The sequence below is a fragment of the Poeciliopsis prolifica genome, unplaced genomic scaffold (assembly GCF_027474105.1).
Source record: "Poeciliopsis prolifica strain line A6 unplaced genomic scaffold, Auburn_PproV2 SCAFFOLD004, whole genome shotgun sequence".
Classification (NCBI taxonomy): Eukaryota; Metazoa; Chordata; class Actinopteri; order Cyprinodontiformes; family Poeciliidae; genus Poeciliopsis; species Poeciliopsis prolifica.
Window position 1 is genome coordinate 5,165,267 of NW_026562379.1, and position 19,155 is coordinate 5,184,421.

Consider the following 19,155-nt stretch of genomic DNA (forward strand, 5'->3'; position numbering starts at 1 on the left):
TTCGTTTGACACATCACACATCTCAGATTTCCGGTCCTCCTTCTCCTCTGCGCTGCGCTTTCCGCCTGCATCATGTCGTCGGAAAATCAGTGTAGCGGTGAAGATGTTCACGGCTCTTATCAGCTGTAAACACTCATTAGACCAAGTGCACAACATGGAGGGCTAAGAGGATAATCACATATTGTTTTATTTGTTTCGGTTAATATGGGGAAGATTAATTCAGTGTAGGAGGGAGGCAAGAGAGGCTCTCGATGGCGTTTAGCTGTGAGCTGCTTCACTCGAGCTTTTTGAACATCTTTCTTGCAACTGCAGCTGACAGATTACGCTCTACTCCCCTGTCTGTCTCTCACAAGGGCTTTCTGCGAGAAGATCCAGCTTAGTTCAGCTTTGCTCGACTCTTTTCTCCCTCTTCAACAAACAGCTGGTTCAGTTTAGTCTTTGGTTGCATCTGAGACTTCATCTTCACACCGAAGAGCCTGTTGGCAGAATGCTAACCCTTGAGGTTTTCTGTATATATACTTTACAGAACGTTTTTCAGAGGTTTTGATTTGTCACACATCTTTTGTAAAAAAAAAAAAAAGAGGATGCAGACTAAAGCAATACTTCCCTATCAAAAGGCTGAAAAGTTGCATTTTGGAACAATTGGATAAAGTCAATAATCACTGAACTCTCCTGCTTCCAGTTGCTTGTTAATTTCCCTCATGCTTTTGCTTCCCTTCCTTAACTTGCCTGTCCTCTGCCACCAGGGTGCTGGTGAACGCCAGTGGAGCTCCAGTGCTGTGGCGTGTGAGTGAAGAGGGTTTTCTCCGCTCGTCTATTCTGAATGGCACCACCATATGGTTCCTGCAGGCCCCGGATGGCCTGGTGGTACCAGACCGTTTGCTGCCCCTGGGACAGAACTACTTCCTCAGTGAGTCTCTCCTCACTGGAAATAGCAAAGGACAACCTGCAGAGTGCAACGTGAAACACCCCCACATCTGTTGGTCATTGTGTTTGGTCATTGAGTATTCAGAACTTTTCACTGCAAAAATACAAAATAACATAAAAAAACAAGACGATAATCTTTGAATGTAGATGAAAAATGCTTGTACTTTTCACTTCCACGCACTTTCTGTCAAACAGGTGACCTTCATGTCTGCTACCTCTGTGGCAGTCGCCTCTTCTGCTTCACAGGGAGAAGAAAATGATGGAGTTAAATCAGAAGGAAAAGAGAGGCATTGAAGGGCGGGAGAGAGGGATTCAGATATAGACGGGGAGCAAAGAAGAGACGGCAAGGCAGAAAGGGATTATGGGGAAGGACAGGGAGACAAAGAATGCACCAGGACAGATGAAAGGTCAAACTGAGAAACAATCGGCTTCGATGAATTTAGTTTTTCCAGACGCCAGGCTTAATCGTGTGTGACTAATGTTCACAACATAATCACATAATCATCCACACTCATTTTTTTGGTGCCTTATTTGGGGGCTTTGCACACGTAAGAAGGATGAGACAAAGGATGAGACAAAAGATGAGACAATGCCTACACCTCAGATGAAAACAAGTCAGGGGCTGAGCTTTCACGGTTTAAAGCCGCAATGACTCTGCAGCTCCAAATTTCATTGTCATTGGGGTTAATGATCATCAAGTCAGAGGATGACAGGGGAACGTGCACAGAGCTGTCAGCGTCCCCATTGGTCAGCCCGGCGGACGTCACTGCTTCCATCAGCAGCGGACGTCCCGCTCATTGGTTCAGGTCGGATTCTGTACAACAGCACCTGATATTTACTACGGAGCTATTTTTATCCAAGCAGCAGCAAAGCTGTCAGGCTTGATTGAGCACATAATAAAATAGACGTTTGACATTTACAGATGAAGAGAGAGGCTTTACAGGAGAACATGTTAAAGATCTGCCTGCACTCATTCGTCTTTTGACTCATCTATAGGGTGGCTGTAGTAACTCTGTGAAACTGTAAAGACAACCTGGCGCTTTGTCGTGACAGTCAATGCTCTCAATGTGTTAAAAGGAGCAAAATACACTTAAAAAGCTGTAAACCAGAAAGCATATCTTCAGATATTTACAGTGGATTGGAAGGAAGATCAGAAATGTGTGGCCTTTTGTATTCAGCCCCAAAAAGATCCCGACAAATTGCACTACACTTAACAGCTGCAACATGGCAGCACACAAATACATGCAACTTGAAATTAAGCTATTTTAAGGTTTTCTTAAATTCTTTGTTGTGTTGAGGCAAACGGACTTGTTTTCATATAAATATCAAAGTGAAGCTTAAGCTTTAAGACCTTTAAGCACAAAGCGTTTGTTTCCACCTCAGGTGTGATCCGTGTCGGCGCTCCCACCGCCCCGGAGGTCACCCTGCGTCTCAACCTGACGGTGAAGGCCAGCAGCTGCGTGGAGCCCGGCAGCAGCTTCAGCGATCCGCAGTGTTCTGGGAAAGGAAAATGCGTCACTCAGCCGTCGGAGGTGAGAATTCCCAGAAACAGCAAAGGTCACTGCTACAATCTAAGTGCTCATTCCCTGGCCTGATAATTTTATTACATTGCACAAGGAGAATCATTCTGTTCTCTCAGCAGTCAGCAGCTCTCCGTGCTCTTGTTGGATGACTTAAAGCACATAATGTTCTTACTATTTATGCTATTGTATGAAAAAAATCAGTGAGAAGCCCTGTTGATGCCACAAACAACTGTGGGAAAATGTTGCTTTTTTTTTTTAGACGGGATCATTTGCTGTATGTGATGGCTATGGAGTAAACACTAAAACATGTTTATTAAGCGTTTAGGAAGCTTGTCAAGTGTTTATCTTGGATTCCAATTTATAAATTTCCTTTATAAATATGATCAGGTCCATATTTTCATTTGCACTAGTTTGCATGGTGAAATGCAAACTAGTGAGAAGAAATTCTGCAAAATCAGCAACTCTGCTTGGACAATAAGTCCTGCAGGCCAAGAGCACTTAAAGTATATGCAGTGATTAAACAGCAACATATTAATGTTTTAATTTAATGGTTTAAGTGTATCTGTCATCCAGAGCTGTAAAATGAGCACAATTCATGGAAATGAGATTTCACTTGTGCGGAATTAATAAACAATATGTTTTTGTTCAGCCTCGTTCGTAGGCCGTCGTGAATGCTCAGTTTGCCTTCGTAACCCTCTGTTCCAGTCAATAAGTAAACTAAGTCCAACTTTCTGTAATTTAGTCTGAATATAAATCCAGATGTTCTGTGAAGGCCGCAGAGATTTGTTAGAGAATGATGGAGAACGAACAACATCAAGAAAACCAAGGAACAGTACAGACGAATCAGGAATTAAGTTGTGGAAAAGTTGTGTGCCTTTACTTTTTGTTCCGTCCTATTCTAGGCAGAAGGCACTCTGGTTAGATCATATATAAATGTAACTTTTTCCCCTATTAGCCATAAGTGGCTGCACATCACCATTCTCCTTGAAAGACGGTGGTGGCAGCATAATGCTGTGGCAATACTTTTCTTAAGCAGGGACAAGGAAGCAGATCAAAGTTGATAAATAAATACAGAACTGTAGCTGAAGAGGACTTGCTAGTGTCTGAAAAACACATTAGACTTTATGCATGATACAATGGAGCAGTTTCAGTCTCTGGATGTCCACGTGTCTTTGTCCTTGTCCTGCCCTACAACATGGAGACAAATCCTTGCCTTGGCGTACTTCTGCAGAAATTGATGACGTGCTGAGGAAGTAATTCAGTCATTTGATTCAGGTGTTGCAGTAGGGACTAGAGGATTCGAGTTGGAAACCCCAGGACAGTTCTAAATCCAATTGAAAGTCTGAGGCCAGATTTGGACATTTCTACACACAGACACTGTCTGTCGGCGCTGCCTGAGCCTGAGCTATTCCGAAAAGAGCATGAGGCAAATGTTTTGCATGTGCTGAGCTGGTAGAGACACACTCCAAAATGCTTGTGAAGATCGGTTCCACAAAGTAATGACTTGGACACGATGAATTCATATATCAAGCTTTTTAGATTATTTTTAAAAAGTAATTAAAGGAAGACGTGCCCTTTTCTATTCACTCCACAGTTACAAGCTAATTTGTCATCCACATAAAAATAGAATAAAATGCAGTGAAGGCCGAGGTTGTAATGAGACAAAGTGTGAAAAGTAAGAAAGTTATAATTTAGTCAGATGCTCTTAAAAGTACACCAATGATTTTATCTCAATCAAAAGAAGCAAAACTAATCTTGAAGCTCACCCTGCTGCCTCACCAGCGTCATCTAAACAGATTCAGTCTCTTTCTACATCTGGCTGAGAAAGTCAAACTGCATCGCTGCTGATTGCAGTGTTTCGTCACTGAATCGTTTTGCAGCCTTTAGACTCTTCTCTTTATCTTATTCGGTCTTCGCGTGGTTTCTACCTGCAGAGCACTTTCTTCTGTGAGTGTGAGGATGGCTACACTGGGATTTTTTGTGAAGAGCTCGACGCCTGCCACCACCGGCCCTGTCGGAACAACGGCACCTGCACTGACATCAGACAAGGTGGCGAGGGGCAAAACTTCACATGTACCTGCCAACCAGGTACGCTTTGATGCATTTCACATGTGTTTAATAGGTTTACCATCAGGTGATTGTTCCAAGTGCGACTCCATGGTTCCTGTTTATTCTAGTCTCTTCCTCGGCTTTCAGAAAATCTCTCATGAGATCAGAAAGGACAGTGAACTTTTCATCCTGACAGTAATTTTTACGTGTGGGTTTGGGTGTTATGGACTTCAAAACAAAATCTTCTGACAGGGTAGTAAATGTCAAAGGTAACAGCAAAAGGCGCTAACAAGCCCACTTTGAAATGTTGATAAGATATCCTCAGACATCACTTGTAGTTTTAATTACCTGCAGAAAAGAGACAAAAAAGAAACTATTTCATGGTACATCAAACTAGCATCTATGCATTATTCATGTAATTCAGGATTGTAAATTCATTAATCCCCAGATGCTAAAATGCAACAATTAAAACATTCAATGACGACTCAGAACAGATGCAGAGGAATCTACGTATTTTGCAAGATTGTTCTCTGACAGCACAAAATTATATATTTTTAAATTGTGGCTCATGAGAAAACATTTTCTGAAGCTTTATAATATTTATTAGCTTTACATTTCTCTCTTTGTGTTAGAATAAAAATGCACAGTACACTGAGATGATTTACATTTTGCTCCTTTTTTATGAGCCTCAATACATAAATTTTGGCACCATGTCAAATCATCAAAACACGAGTAAAGGTAAATTGTTATGTAAGGGTTTTATAAACAAGATTTATTATTATTATTATTGTTGTTGTTATTGGAGTATTTTACTCATTTTTGTATGTCTCCACTAATAGTGATTGTATGATGAATTCAGGTTGTCTTCCTTACAAAGACATGTCTGCAGACATAAATGAAAATAAAAGCACAAACAAATAACTAACTGTACCATCATAAATTGGATTTTTGTGAGACAGGAGGTCAAATCAATAGAAAAACATTGGATGATATTGGTGACCTTCAAACACCAACAATATCATCCAATAAATAAACAAAACAAAATAAAGTCAGTCATGGTTTTTGCTTAAAAACATCAAGCAATCTTGTGAGACTGCTTCTGTTTGCCAGGTTATGAAGGCGAGCGCTGCCAAATGCTGGTTGACCACTGCCTCTCTCAGCCTTGTAAGAATGGAGCCACCTGCTTCAGCAGCTTGGCTGGACCCAGGTGCTACTGTCCCGATGGTAAGAAGCTAATTATTCTCCTACTGATGTTTGGTGTGGGTGTGAAGTAAATAAACTGGGAAGCATTAGAGTCTTTGCCAGAAAAATGCAGTTTGTGGGCTTCGATATGAATCTTTTTTAACAGTTAAGCAGGAAAAGGTGTCCAGATGCTGCATGTTTGTGCATTCTAAAACAGCATCTGTATTTTTGCCAGGTTGAGTATCTGCTGCATGTTTTAGAGTATCTATGCCACTCCAATGCTTAATTTAAACCTTCCTCCTCCTTTCTAATTAGTCTTCTTAGGCTGAGCGACCTGCATCAGCCACTCTGGGGAAATCTGTGACCGCAAAACTTATGCATCCCGCCACCCTCAACTAGAGCACATGGGTTTGCAATTAGTTTCAGCCATGTGCATGTGACTGTGTTCGTATGAAAATGCAGCAGATCACAATGGCTGGAGGCACATAAATAAGAAACAGCAGAGTGGAAAAGTGCCATCATTGGACAAGCTGTATAAGTTGAAATTCCCAGTAGTCAGTGCAGCATTGTGCTGGCTGCGCTGGAACACATGGCCGTGTTATTGGACTAAAGCAGCCAGAAACCAGTGTCCCCAATGAGGTAGAGAAGCTCTGATCCACTGTTTGTGAATCTACTCTGCTGGGATAAAAGAAGCAGCGATAGCAATGCCAGATCTCTGTAAGGTTTTTTTTGTTTTTTTAAAGAAAATATGACTTTGCTAGAAAACAAGTTAGTAAGAAAAATAATAAAACCCAAGAGAATTAAATGCTTTTGTCATCCACTAGTGGAAAAATATATGGACCTTCAGCCAAATAAATGAATGTTGAAATGTTTTCCATCGGTGCCAGTATGACTGTTCTCCTCCAAAGCCTGTGCTTCAGTGTTTCTGCACACACACACACGCACACACGCACACACACACACATGCATACATAGCCACTCTACCAACAGGGGACACGCCCACACATGCACACACACATGAGCAATAAAGTCATGCAACCTCCATAATAGCTGTCATCAGAGATGCATCAGCTCTGTGATCACTTTACCAGCGATGCCAGCAGGAGCCACATTTTTATCTCCTGCAGTTGAATCGCCCCACAGCGTTCATATTTTCATTCTTTTTTTAAAAAAAAGATCTGTTTTTTTTTTTTTACCATAAACAAACACAGATTTTTTATAACTCCTGGCAGTAAAAGCTGAAGAGACACCAAGGAAAATTACAACTGTCACTGCCAATAAAAGCTTCAGAAAATATGTTTTTTTTTTGTTTGTTTTTTCTGATAAATAAAAACAACAGATTCCTCAAAGGGTTGTTGTACGTAGATGGTGATGTCTGGCAGACGATCCACACAAATTGGCTTGCAGCTTTAAGTACCATGGACAGCGCTACATGTTTGTAGCATTCATGGTGCGGGCCATTTTCTGTTCTACTCGGACAGTTCAGGTCTGAACATGTCGCAATAATATCACCTCTCCCTTCTATTCTTTTTAATTTAGGGAGAGTCAACTAAATACTTTTGTCTGCTGCACAAATTCAAAAACTATCATGTTCACAGCCTAAATCAGATGTGCACTACAGATACATCTGAAACATGTGGCTGTTCCACTGTGATGTGTGCAGCCCTTTGACTTGTTCAGCAGTTATACCGAGACCACCAGTTCAAGGGTAGTAAATGATTAGCCTTCTTAATTGTCGTTTTTATTTAAAACTCAGCGGGCTCCACAGCATTCTTATCAGCCACCTTTTCCATTAAACTGTATTAGTAGTTTGCATGAAATCAGAAACAGATATTCTGAGGAGTGAGCTGCATGGCTAAATTTAAAAAGCAACATTGTGGTAGGTTTTAGAGCCAGAAGCAAGAATAAATAGGTTTCCTTCTGTTAACTGGGTGCTATCGGGTGTGTGTGTGTGTGGGGTGGAGGGGGGTGCATGTGAATGTGTGTGTCAGGCTGAGAAGAAAAAAAAGCTTTTTTTTTTGTTTTTGCCTGATTAGCAGTAGTTCAGAGCAGAAATGCTCAAAGCAAACCAAGAGAACAAACCCTGGTGGGCAACCTATTAATTCATTATTAGGCATCACAGAGGGAGGATATAAAGTAGAATCTTGTCATTGACATTTGGAGAAAAAAAAGACAGCCTTAATGACAAACGTTCTCCACACAAAGTGAAATATCGTGATGCGGATCAATGGATGCCTGTGATAAATCTCTTCATTAGCTCAATGGAGCATGGTCTCTGCACTCAGCAAAGGGGATTTACAGCTGTGTTTCTTTGAATCAGAGAATCCCCACACACACTCCATCACACTGTTTGAGCGCTTCCATTTCTGCACTACAGTGGCGGCTCCTGAAACAGAGGTGAAAACAGATAAGGAGGAGAAGCGAGAAGGAGAGGTTATTTTTAGAAGCAGAGAAGAGGTGACTCGGATGACGATGAGAAAAGGTCTGCAGATTTTATCAAAATGAGAGAAGGGGTCTTCACATAAGACCCTCTCCAACAAATAGACTCATAATCAGGAGTCTGTTTCGATGAGAAACTAAAGAGCATGGGTGATTTAAAAAAACAAAAAACACATTGTTGACTTAGTGGATATGAATGAAAGTATTTGTTTGGAGATTATATTTTAAACAGGATCATAAGTTACATAAGAATATAATTTCAAAAATTAGACGTTTCAAAATGGTGAAAACCAAAATGGTAACAGCAGAAATCAGAGTAATGAGCCTTACAAATTTGAACAGAGATGAGACTTTAATCAAACTGTGTTAAATGTTCTTTCAGTGCTTTATGCTTCGTCAAAACTCAGCTGCACACACTGTGCATTTATGTGCAGCAAAGTATTGGAGCCTTTAGAAATTAATAACTGGTTTCAGTGGAAAAACACATGAGAGCAGTTTAATGCCATAAAACATATCATGCACAAGATGATGGAGACATTAGCTAAAACTCTGTCCTGTCATTATGTTGGCTGTGCTGAAAATACTGAACCGTGCAAATATTTAAAATCAACCCATTTTTTTTTATTTTTATGTTGCTTCCAAAAAGCCAATTTTTGTCTTTCAGGCCACCACTTAGCCAGTTTTATGAGGCTTTCTGTTATGTTAAGTTTATGATGCTTAGAAACAAACACAGAATAATATGGAGCCACTGAACTGTCTCTTTATGTTCTGTTTTGCAAGAATCCCATCATAAAAATGCTATTAATTTGGTTTAGTTTCAACATGTACTAAGATTACGGTTGGAGACTTCTGCTTTAAATGATCAGCTAAAAGATTAGGCATCTCTAAGCTCATAGCATCAGCCCTGCTAGTTCTGTTTTGCGAGGAGTTGAGCAATCTTTCAGCTGCGCACAAGAAACCACTTGTGTCTTTCTTTCACCCATCTAACATCTCACAGGGTACCAAGGAGCGACATGCGAGCAGAAGGTGGATCCGTGTGGCTCTAGTCCGTGTCATAACAACGGCACATGCTACGGCCAGGGCCCCGGACCTCTGGGATTCGGCTGCAGCTGCACAGCAGGTTTCACCGGTCCGACATGTGCCCAACTGGTGGACTTCTGTGCCCTGAACCCCTGCGCCCACGGTGTGTGCCGCAGCGTGGCCAACAGCTACAGGTGTCTGTGTGTTCCAGGTAAGCTGCACAGATGAACATCAACATAAAGATGCCATTGAGCTGTAAGCATAATCACCTAAACTCAAAGGTGACACAATATTGATAAATGAAGACCCTGATCTAAGTTACGAAAGTGAATATGTGTGACTTTGCAAATTTTATTTAATCCTTCAACACCTTACATCTCAAAGTGAATGTTGGTCGTGACGTTGGTGTGTCACACAATTTTTTTTCCTTATTTGTTACAGTACAAAGCTTTTAGTGTCACAATTACATCCACATTTTCACCAGTTAAGCTGCACACTTTCAACGCTGAAAGATGAGACATTTTCAAACAACTGTCATTTTTATGCTTAAGCTGAATAAAAACTAGCGAGAACATGCAGCAGCAGTGTTTGGAGGCAAATTATGGCTTAATTTCTAGCTAAAACAAATTTAAGAAATGCAAAACACCTCCAAAATATTTCATAAATTTTGCATGACCAAACTAAACAAAACAGCAGGGACTTTACTTCTAAGTTTGAACCTGGTTTGAAGTATTTGGGTTATTTCTAAAACTAAAAGGATTTTGACCAGATGTTGTCCATGGAAAAGGTTAAATGAACTGTTCTGAATATTACATTTTATTATTATTCAAAAACCTACAAAATAGGCATTATAAAGTTGTCATATGAAGCTGTGCAAGACCCTTGAAATGCAGCTTTGTAAACATAATATCACCATTATTGTTCTCAAAGTTTGATATTGACGATTAAAAAATTGAAATATTTATGTAGTTTCTCCAACTTACTTATTTTTAATATCTTATTGCTACTAGCTTATTTTTTTGTAACTTGGTTTCAAAGTAATTCTTGACACTTTCTTTCAGAAATCCATCTTCTTATTCACAATACATTCTAAATCTTTAGTTTGGTCTCAATCTTGGTCTCCATATTCGTAGCATGAGTATGATATAGCATAAACTAAATATAGCCTAAAACAGCTCATAAAGGGTTACTGTATCTGAAAAGATGTTGGTTGGTAGCAGCGGCTCAGCCTTGGTAGAAGGAAATACTGCCCAGCTCAGAGATGAGGTATTTTCAGCTGGCATGATTTGTGAAGCCGATGCCTCTGTGATCAAATAAATTGGGCGGAATGATGACTTATCATTATCCACCGTCTTGCAATTACCTTGCCGGGACGGCGAGATGGATGGCTTTCTCAGTGGCCTATAAACATAATTTGACACTTTGCCCTGAGTGCTCTTGGTTTGTACAAGCTGTCAGTGGAGTGTATACAGCAGTCAGACTTTCCCTTACACTCATCAGAAATACAGATGCTTCTTTTGTTGATTCTATGGCTGAATGTACAAATGTACGGTGTACAAGTAGTGGTAATGTATGATAAATTAGACTGACAGTTGTCCTTTAGATGTTTTGGTAATTATCCTGGCAATGTGGATTGTTTCCATTTCCATTAAAAACAAAAAAAAACCCAAAAAAGCTTTGAATGATTCATTTAAATTCAGCATATCAGGATCTTTCCATCTGCTGCTTCCCAATTGTTCTGATGTCTCCCCTCTATGATTCATTTTTTTGTTTCATTTTTCCATTCCTTAATTTTTCTGTTCCGATTGTCCCTTTGTCTTTTCTCGTCTTCGTCTTCCCTCTGTTTACCTCACCTCATTTCCCTCTCATCCTCTTTTGTCTGGTTGCCATGGTGAGGTGCCTGACTTTATATGTGTGTCCTTGTGCGTGCGTACGCACAAGGCATGTGAAGATGCTGCCGTCCAATCAGGGGCCTCTTTAATGAGACTGGAGAAATTGATGGTCTGTAATTATCGTCCCCGTCTCTCCAATGAACACACACAACATGAGGTACAATTGTCTCTCCAGCTCACAAGAACATCAGCTGGTGTGTGAGAATGCGAGTGTGTCCGTCTGCGAGCCGTCGTGTGTGTGGAGTTCTGCTAATTTGGTTGTTTGAGAGAGAGCTGCCGGGGAGCTGATAATGTAGAAGGAGCCTTCTTCCAGTTCATGTAATCCAGTCGACACGAGAGGCTGCTGCAACCATCAGCCTGCTCACAGACAACAGACCGCGTCCTGGAAAGGCACTTGACATTTCACTGGCATTTCACAGAGGAGACCCGAGAGGCTCTAGCTGTGCTTCTCATTAAGTCTGTGTCTCTTCCTTCCCTCAAACACACATTAGTCGGGGCCCAAGGAGAGATCGCTGAACCTTCACAGACAATGGGACACAGTTGAGGAACGGGACATGATGGAAATAGGTTGCTACAGTGCAATGCAAAAGAACCTTGAACTATTTAATTTTGTCATGCTGCAAATAAAAATGTGAACTTAGTTCTAGGGAATTTTATGCCATAGACCAATACAAAACAATGTAAAGATCTCAAGTAGTTGGAAATATGAGGTTTTTTTTGTTTTGTTCTTTTAATATAAGTCTGAAATTTGGAGTGTGGATTTGAAGAACCAACTTTCAATATAATTATGGCTATAAGTCTATATGTCTTTAAAAGCTTTGCAGATTCTCCACTGGGTTTACATCTGAACTTTGACTCGGTCAAAGTCCAACTATGAGTTGATTTTGCAGAGTGGTCGGACTCTGCCACCATCAATAAAAGATCTCGGTGAAAAATTAATGCAACACTGGATGGAAATAAATCTTTTGACACTAGAGAAGCTTATTGAGACAATGCCACAGTGAAAATTAAACGTGGCTGCAACTACTTTTTTTGGCCAGGCAGTGAATGTGTTTCTTTGTTGTAGTTCTCATGAAATTCCACCAAATTACAGTTCTTAGCTGTAACATGACAGTGTTAAAATGTTGAAATGTTGCAGAGATATGAATACTTTTGCAAAGAACTATATACATCACAGTTTTCTTTCTCCTTTTTTCTTACTTTCCACAGATTTGAATAATTCTTTCCACTTTTCTAACACATCCAAACAAAAAAACACACTCAGCTGTGTCTGAGAACAATAGGCTTTGCTCATGTCACACTTTTTGATATTAAAACAATAAACATTATATGCTTTGATTGTTTTCATTTGCTGTTTGTAGCTGTTGCAGCCTCATAGTGCCTCAGCACATAACTGCCATCCTATGGATATACGGTGAACTGCATATATAACTGCGATGCATGTCCTGTCGCCTCAATCCTGATCAAACTGTGTGGCAGAATAATTTGCCTCGTGCCTGCTGTCTACAGGGCTAATAAAGTCATCAATGGTGTCATGGCTAGACTGAATAAAGAACAATAGTCTTGAGGCAAACGAATCATGAAGGAGAAAGGCTGCTAATGTGGCGCCACGAGGTGTTTTCTCCTGCAGCTGAATGCTTTGACACTTCTGGGAAGCTCCTGGTGCGAATTGTAAATGACAGTAGACAAGCTGCTTTTACACTTTGCAGCTGCTAACAAGATTCATTTACAAAACTTCTCAATGTAGCAAAAAAGAATTTGCACTTCTCATATTCTCCTCTGGAAAAAATATCAACATGGCTGTATTATATGATCTGTAACGCCACTGGATGCCTTTTCCAGGCTACCATGGCTTGTACTGTGAGGAGGAGTACAACGAGTGTCTGTCTGCGCCCTGCCAGAACTACGCCACCTGCAGGGATCTCATTAATGCCTACGAGTGTGTCTGTACACCACAGTTTGAAGGTACATACACCCATACATCAACTTCTGCACTTTCACAACCTGCATGATGACTTGGTGCAAGTTCACTTTCTGTGTGTATTTGCAGGAAAGCATTGCGAAATCTACAAGGATCCCTGCATGAATGTTCGCTGCCAGAACGGAGCTCGATGTGAGAGTAGTGGACTTAATGCTTCCTGTGCGTGTCCATCCGGATTTGTAGGTACGCAGTAATGTCCTGGATGGGTTCAGAATGACTTTATGAGGCCTATGGATTTTGGGAAAAGAGTGCAGATACAGAATATAGTGAATAGAATAGAATAAAAAAAGAATGTAAACATCCTGAAATCCAGGTGTCACAGCATCAAGTTAAAGGTATGTAGGGACATTCACATTCACTTTACAGCATAAATAAAATAGAAATCAAACTGAACAGAAAAAGCAAATTTATAACATAAGATAAATAGTATATTACATTAAATGAAATGCAGATAAAAAATGTTAAAGACATAAGTGTAAACCACAGGGGAATTGAAAACTCCAAGGAGATGTAAAATAGCCAAAATCATCCGAAGAAATGCAATGGCTAAAATCTTTTTACTTCAGATTTAAAAAAAAATAAATAAACTCAGTGATCTAACCATATTATTGAAAGAAAAATAAAAAGACTAAATAAAAAAAAAAAAAATCAAACTTAAAAGAACAAAAATCCACACCAGTTTAATTAGATTACACAATGAACTCAAATCTATAAGTTTATAGATTAGACTGTAAATGACAAGTATAGGAGTTAATAAACCACAATTGACCATCAAATGGATTTTAAATACTGACTGAATCTACAATCCATTTTGGATACAGCTTATCCTGTTCTCTCTCGTCTCATCATTTGCTGATGCCTTTGCCTGTTAAAGTTATTTTACATACCCAGTTTTCATATACCCAGATCTAAGAAACATGGGATTTTTTACATTACTCTATGTTTTCCATTCCCAAGCTGAACCAGCGCAAGATGCCTTTGGCTGACACTGGGGACATCAGCAGTATCAAACAAAGACTTCAATCGGTAGAAATAGATTTATACTCGGGCGAGAGAAATACCAAGATCAACCCAGGTTCAACTCTATTAATGACTCAAAACAATGACCACTCTGCATTGTACAGAGATTTCAGCCAGTGCAAATGATGATTCAGCAAGTGGAGGTTAATGTCAAGATAAATACTGGTTCTAGAAATTCTAGAAAACTTTTCTTCAAAACAGTGGAGTGGTTGCGTTCACCTCACCAAACAGTTCACCCTGGAGCTCGCTGGGAGCTCAGCCGGAAAAAAAAGTCTCGCACTTCGAATCTGACAAGAGACTAAAAGGAAAAACCCTTCAGGAAGAACAGCATAAACTGAGCTGTTTGTGCTTTGAACCACAATAAATGAAAAGTCAAACAAGATATTTCATACATATTGATTGCACTCATCAAAATGTAATGTTTGTTACTGATGTTCGCAATTGTGACTGCATGGCATCTTTTATGACTTTGTATTTGTGTGCTTTTTGTTATGTGAAGCACTTTGAGTTCCCTTGCTGCTAAACTGTGCTATACAAATAAACTTCATTCATTGATTGTCATTAAGGATCAATCAATGCATCAATCTATTTTCTGCATAATCTAAGCGGACGTCCCTCTTCCCAGCTACTTGGGTCGGGTTCTCCAGGGGAATATCAAGGCCATCAGGCATCTTCTGGGTCTTACTCTGGGTCTCCTAATGAGACTCCTGAGCCACATTAATTGGCTCCTCTTGGTGTGGAGAAGCAGCAGCTCTACTCTGAGTATGGATGACTGAACAGTTCACTATAAACATCAGGTGTGTGGAGGATTGTGAATATTCTGACAGGTAGTGGGATGCACTTGTTTTAGTTTTGTCAGTAAGTACAGTCCTTGTATTATGATCCCAGTGGTGTTTTTCTGTCAGGTGAGGTCATCAGAGAACTCTGAGTAACTTACTCCACTCTTTGTAATTAAAACCATTAATTACCAGTTAATGGTTTTAACTGGGTTTTTTGGTGTCTAGAGAGTCAGTGGGAAGGCTGTTTTTCAAACCCGATCATTCTGTAAACCACTGAACTTGCTCCACATATTCAGATGGCCAAAAATATTTTACTGTCATTTCAAATAGAGCAATTAATCCTTTCAAGACTGAGAAAAGAGAAAATGTCTGGAAGACAATGAATATTGGTAGGCAGGGCAGGAACTTAACATCCACCTTCCCTTCGTGGTTATATTGTGCCTCTCACTTCTGTCTGTAACCTTAACTGTCTGTTCAGGGGAGGAATGCGAGGTTGACATCAATGAGTGCGAGAGCAACCCTTGTCACCACGGAGGCACCTGCATCGACCAATCAAACGGATACACCTGCCACTGCCCGCTTGGGTGGGTTGGCCCCAGCTGTGAAATCCGTAAGTCGGCTTGTCAAAGAAAGTCTTTTAAGCTATCAATCAAAACTTCATGCAGAGACTTGAGGACCTTTCTCTGTGTGCTTCAGACCTGCAGTGGAAACCAGCGCACACTGAGGACACCCTGACCAACATGCCTCGCCACTCGCTGTACATCATCATCGGAGCGCTCTGTGTGGCCTTCGTCCTCATGCTCATCATCCTCATAGTGGGCATCTGCCGCATCAGCCGCATCGAGTACCAGGGATCATCGCGCCACGCATACCAGGAGTTCTACAACTGCCGGAGCATTGACAGCGAGTTCAGCAACGCTATCGCCTCCATCCGCCATGCCAGGTGTGAAGAAACTACAGTCACTAACATGAGGGAGAGTTAAAAGGGTTAAATCAAATCCAGGTCCAGATTTTATGTGACTTTTGCCTTTTGTAATTGGTTTATTTAAATGGTACTGATTACTTATGAGAATGAGTACCTCTTTTATTTCAGTACCTGACTAATTTCAGAAGAATGTTTTTTTTAATTAATCCTCTCACTTCAAACTGTTGATCATTTAGAAAAAACATGATGTCATGATGAGCTGGTTTAAAAATAGCATATTCACTGTCAAAGAAATGTGCTGATTAGGACAAGGTTTTAGACGTTCTCGCATTCAAGATCATAACTTACAAAGCATACAAAATGTGCCTGAATACTTACGCATGAAGGAAAATCCATTAGGACATGAACAGGTGAGTCTGGTTTACACAGAGCTGTGATCATAAACCAACAGAAGATCTCTGGGAAAATTTGGGGTGGTGACTGTGAGCCTGGTTTCTCGTCCAACATCACTGTCTGACCTCATAAATGTGTTTGAAGATTGTTCAATTCTCCCCATAAACAAAATACTAAAACCCGTAGAAGGTGTCAAACTTCAATTTCGAAGACAAGTTTTCTTTTGGACACTTTCAACAATTACTAATATTTGTCTTACTCACAAAACCTTAATCAGTGAATTACACACAAACTGTTTGTCAGTCAAACCTTTCTTGCCACCATGTTCTCTAACCTCTAACCAATTGATGCTTTCTCATTAGATTTGGAAAGAAGTCTCGACCTGCCATGTATGATGCCACCCCCATCGCCTACGAGGACTACAGCCCAGATGACAAACCTCTTGTTACCCTCATTAAGACAAAGGATTTGTAAAAGTCCGCACACTCAAACCATAGCAAGCCGTATGTATAGACCATACACAGATACAAACTCACATGTCTATTAGAATGAAAGTATTTCTTAAAACCAACATAACAGCAAAATCACATTTGAATGTAAAGAAATAAAAGAAACACGGTGTAGCTGAAAAGAAGCAAATCTGGAGTTTGATACCATATCTATTTTCCTGAGGATAAGGCTTTGTAGTAGCATACTTTGCAATACTTTTAAGTTACAGATGCTGAGCAGCATTTGCAGTAACCCCTACTACACAATAAATAGTTGACTTTAGTCTGAACCAGACGATCTGTAGGAGAGGTCCAACAAATGAATGCAGTAGGCAGCATCGACAACAGTCCTTTGAAGTATTTTAGAATTAGGCGCACTTCAATTTCTTTTCAGTATCAAAAAATGTAAACACCTGCAGTAGGTTGCCTTACTTTGTGCATGATTAAATTTGATGTTCTCCTTTCAGCATTTTTAAAACCTTTGTAACTGGTTGTTGCTCTGATTTTTATGCAGCCTCCCACAGTTATTTGCACCACCATTAAATGTTTACTCAATGCCTTAAAAGGAATTCATGTTTTATTGCACATTGAAAGTTTATGTTTTGTTCCATTTTGTGCTGAAACTTTTCAAATTCTCCTTTTTTCCAGAGAACACAGTTTAATCTATAAGGTTTCACAAGGTTGAAGCACAGAAAAAGATTTAACTTTGGGAATTACTCTGCAAGTTTTCTCTAGATTGCATAGAGTGTTAGGTCTTCTGCCATGCCCTCTCTTCCTCACTTCACCATAGTTTTTCTATGGGATTTATGTTTGAAGGTGGGTTTTGTGTCTGGTAAACCCTTTTTGGGTTGATGTGGCTTTACGTTTTGGATTATTTTGCAGTTGAAAAATTCAGCTGTGACCTGACTTAACTTTTCCAGGCCCACATTTTTATTTAAATCTCTTATTTTACATAGTCCAAAATGCCACGTTCACCTATAAAGTCTTTGGAAGAGAAAGAGGCGTAGAGCCGCCACCATTCAGGGATGGACATGAGGGATGTTTCCATATGTCTTTTTTTTCCTTATCTTTATAGAGGTATGATAATCCTTCATCTAATCTGTTCAAAGCAAACTATTCCAGTTCAAGTCATTTCCCACATGTTAGTTTGTGGCGGTTACCCAGAAAAAAGGTTTTACTGTCATCCCTCTCAAACAACCAATAAGCATTCAAATTGTGTTAAATAGTTATCATGGAAACCAGGGGACCAAGAGATGCTAATCTTTGCAACATTTCTCTATCAGGGAGGAATAGATATTTTTTTTTCATCCCGTATCATTCTGCTCACTGTTTCAGGTGGCATATAAAGTCCTCAAGTCCCAGTAGTTTTAAACTTTTAAATTATTACTCCGATTAATAATGGGCTAGCTTTACCAAGTGTTATCTGTTTACCATTTCTTACTTATAAAGGTCTACCCATGTCTCCTACACCTGAATGACATGTTATCCTGGCTTTCCAATTTTTAATCTTTCAGTATTGAATTACGCTACTGCAATAAAAAATAAATATGCTTTAAGGCTTTCTGACATCTTTAAGAGGAGTGCCAATAACTGTGGATGGCTCTGTAAATGCAGACGTATTATTCTCTGTCGAGACTGTGCCAAATGTTTTCTTTAGGTATGCTATGGTTAGTTGACAAAATCTGAACGTGTATAAAATACTAGTCACAGGGTTTTCTTTTTATATTCGTCCTGTTCTATACAAGTTTTTCAGTGGTGTATGAATAGTAAATTAAATGGGTCTACTAGAACTACCCTACAAACCTACTCTATGTATTTCAGTGATATATAGGATAATAGGTGGATATATTTCTCACTGCACAGAAAAATAAATGGTTTCACACAGTGTAACCATCCCAGTGTACAAATTCACCTCTCATACCGGCAGTGCTGAATAGTTTCTGTATGTATGTTTCTTTATGAGATCGGGCTCTCTAAAACCACTGGTGAGCACAGAAAAGAGAAAGAGGAGGTTGAAAATGACGGTATCTCTTCTAGAATACACTGATTGTGCTTGTGTGTTTCTGCCAGTGGACAACTTTCTGTCTGTGCAGCTGTGTCATTCCCCTCACGGTCGGACAGCGTGCTACCGAGTGCAGCAAGTCTCACTATTTATTTTTCTCATTTCAGACACACTTAAGACATGATTACCTATTATCTATGTTGACTTATGTAAACAATAAAGTGCTCAAAATCTGATCTCATTGTGTCCCGAGTGAATTTAATTTGATTGCATGTGTGGAACTAGAATGCATTCCGCGTTACTCCCCAGCATTCTTTTTCTTACTCCAGAGCTGAAGCCATCAAACTGGAGGGCGAGCCATGGGAAAGGCCTTTTATGGAGTGTCAGTGATGGGAACACACTGGCTGACCCCAGGCCTCATCCAGATGTTCCCGCGTGTAAACATGGCTAAATACAGACTGTGACTGTCGTGTCTCTGTGCACACCCAGGTATTTTTTTGTACGGAGACACATAGAAACTCGTTCTAGGTGGAAC

The 19,155-nt window shown here is 40.0% G+C and overlaps 1 protein-coding gene across 1 annotated transcript in view; it reads left to right on the forward strand.

Annotated features, from left to right (window-relative positions):
• dner (delta/notch-like EGF repeat containing) overlaps positions 1-18,856 on the forward strand; it is a 72,102-nt gene extending 53,246 nt beyond the window's left edge. Inside the window, exons 4-13 of the mRNA XM_055028815.1 lie at positions 747-910; positions 2,311-2,459; positions 4,385-4,538; positions 5,610-5,723; positions 9,118-9,351; positions 12,875-12,997; positions 13,083-13,196; positions 15,291-15,422; positions 15,509-15,755; positions 16,493-18,856. Coding sequence (XP_054884790.1) covers positions 747-910; positions 2,311-2,459; positions 4,385-4,538; positions 5,610-5,723; positions 9,118-9,351; positions 12,875-12,997; positions 13,083-13,196; positions 15,291-15,422; positions 15,509-15,755; positions 16,493-16,604 — 1,543 coding nt within the window. The 3' untranslated portion in view covers positions 16,605-18,856. The remainder of the gene's footprint in view (positions 1-746; positions 911-2,310; positions 2,460-4,384; positions 4,539-5,609; positions 5,724-9,117; positions 9,352-12,874; positions 12,998-13,082; positions 13,197-15,290; positions 15,423-15,508; positions 15,756-16,492) is intronic.
• Positions 18,857-19,155: the final 299 nt, after the last annotated feature.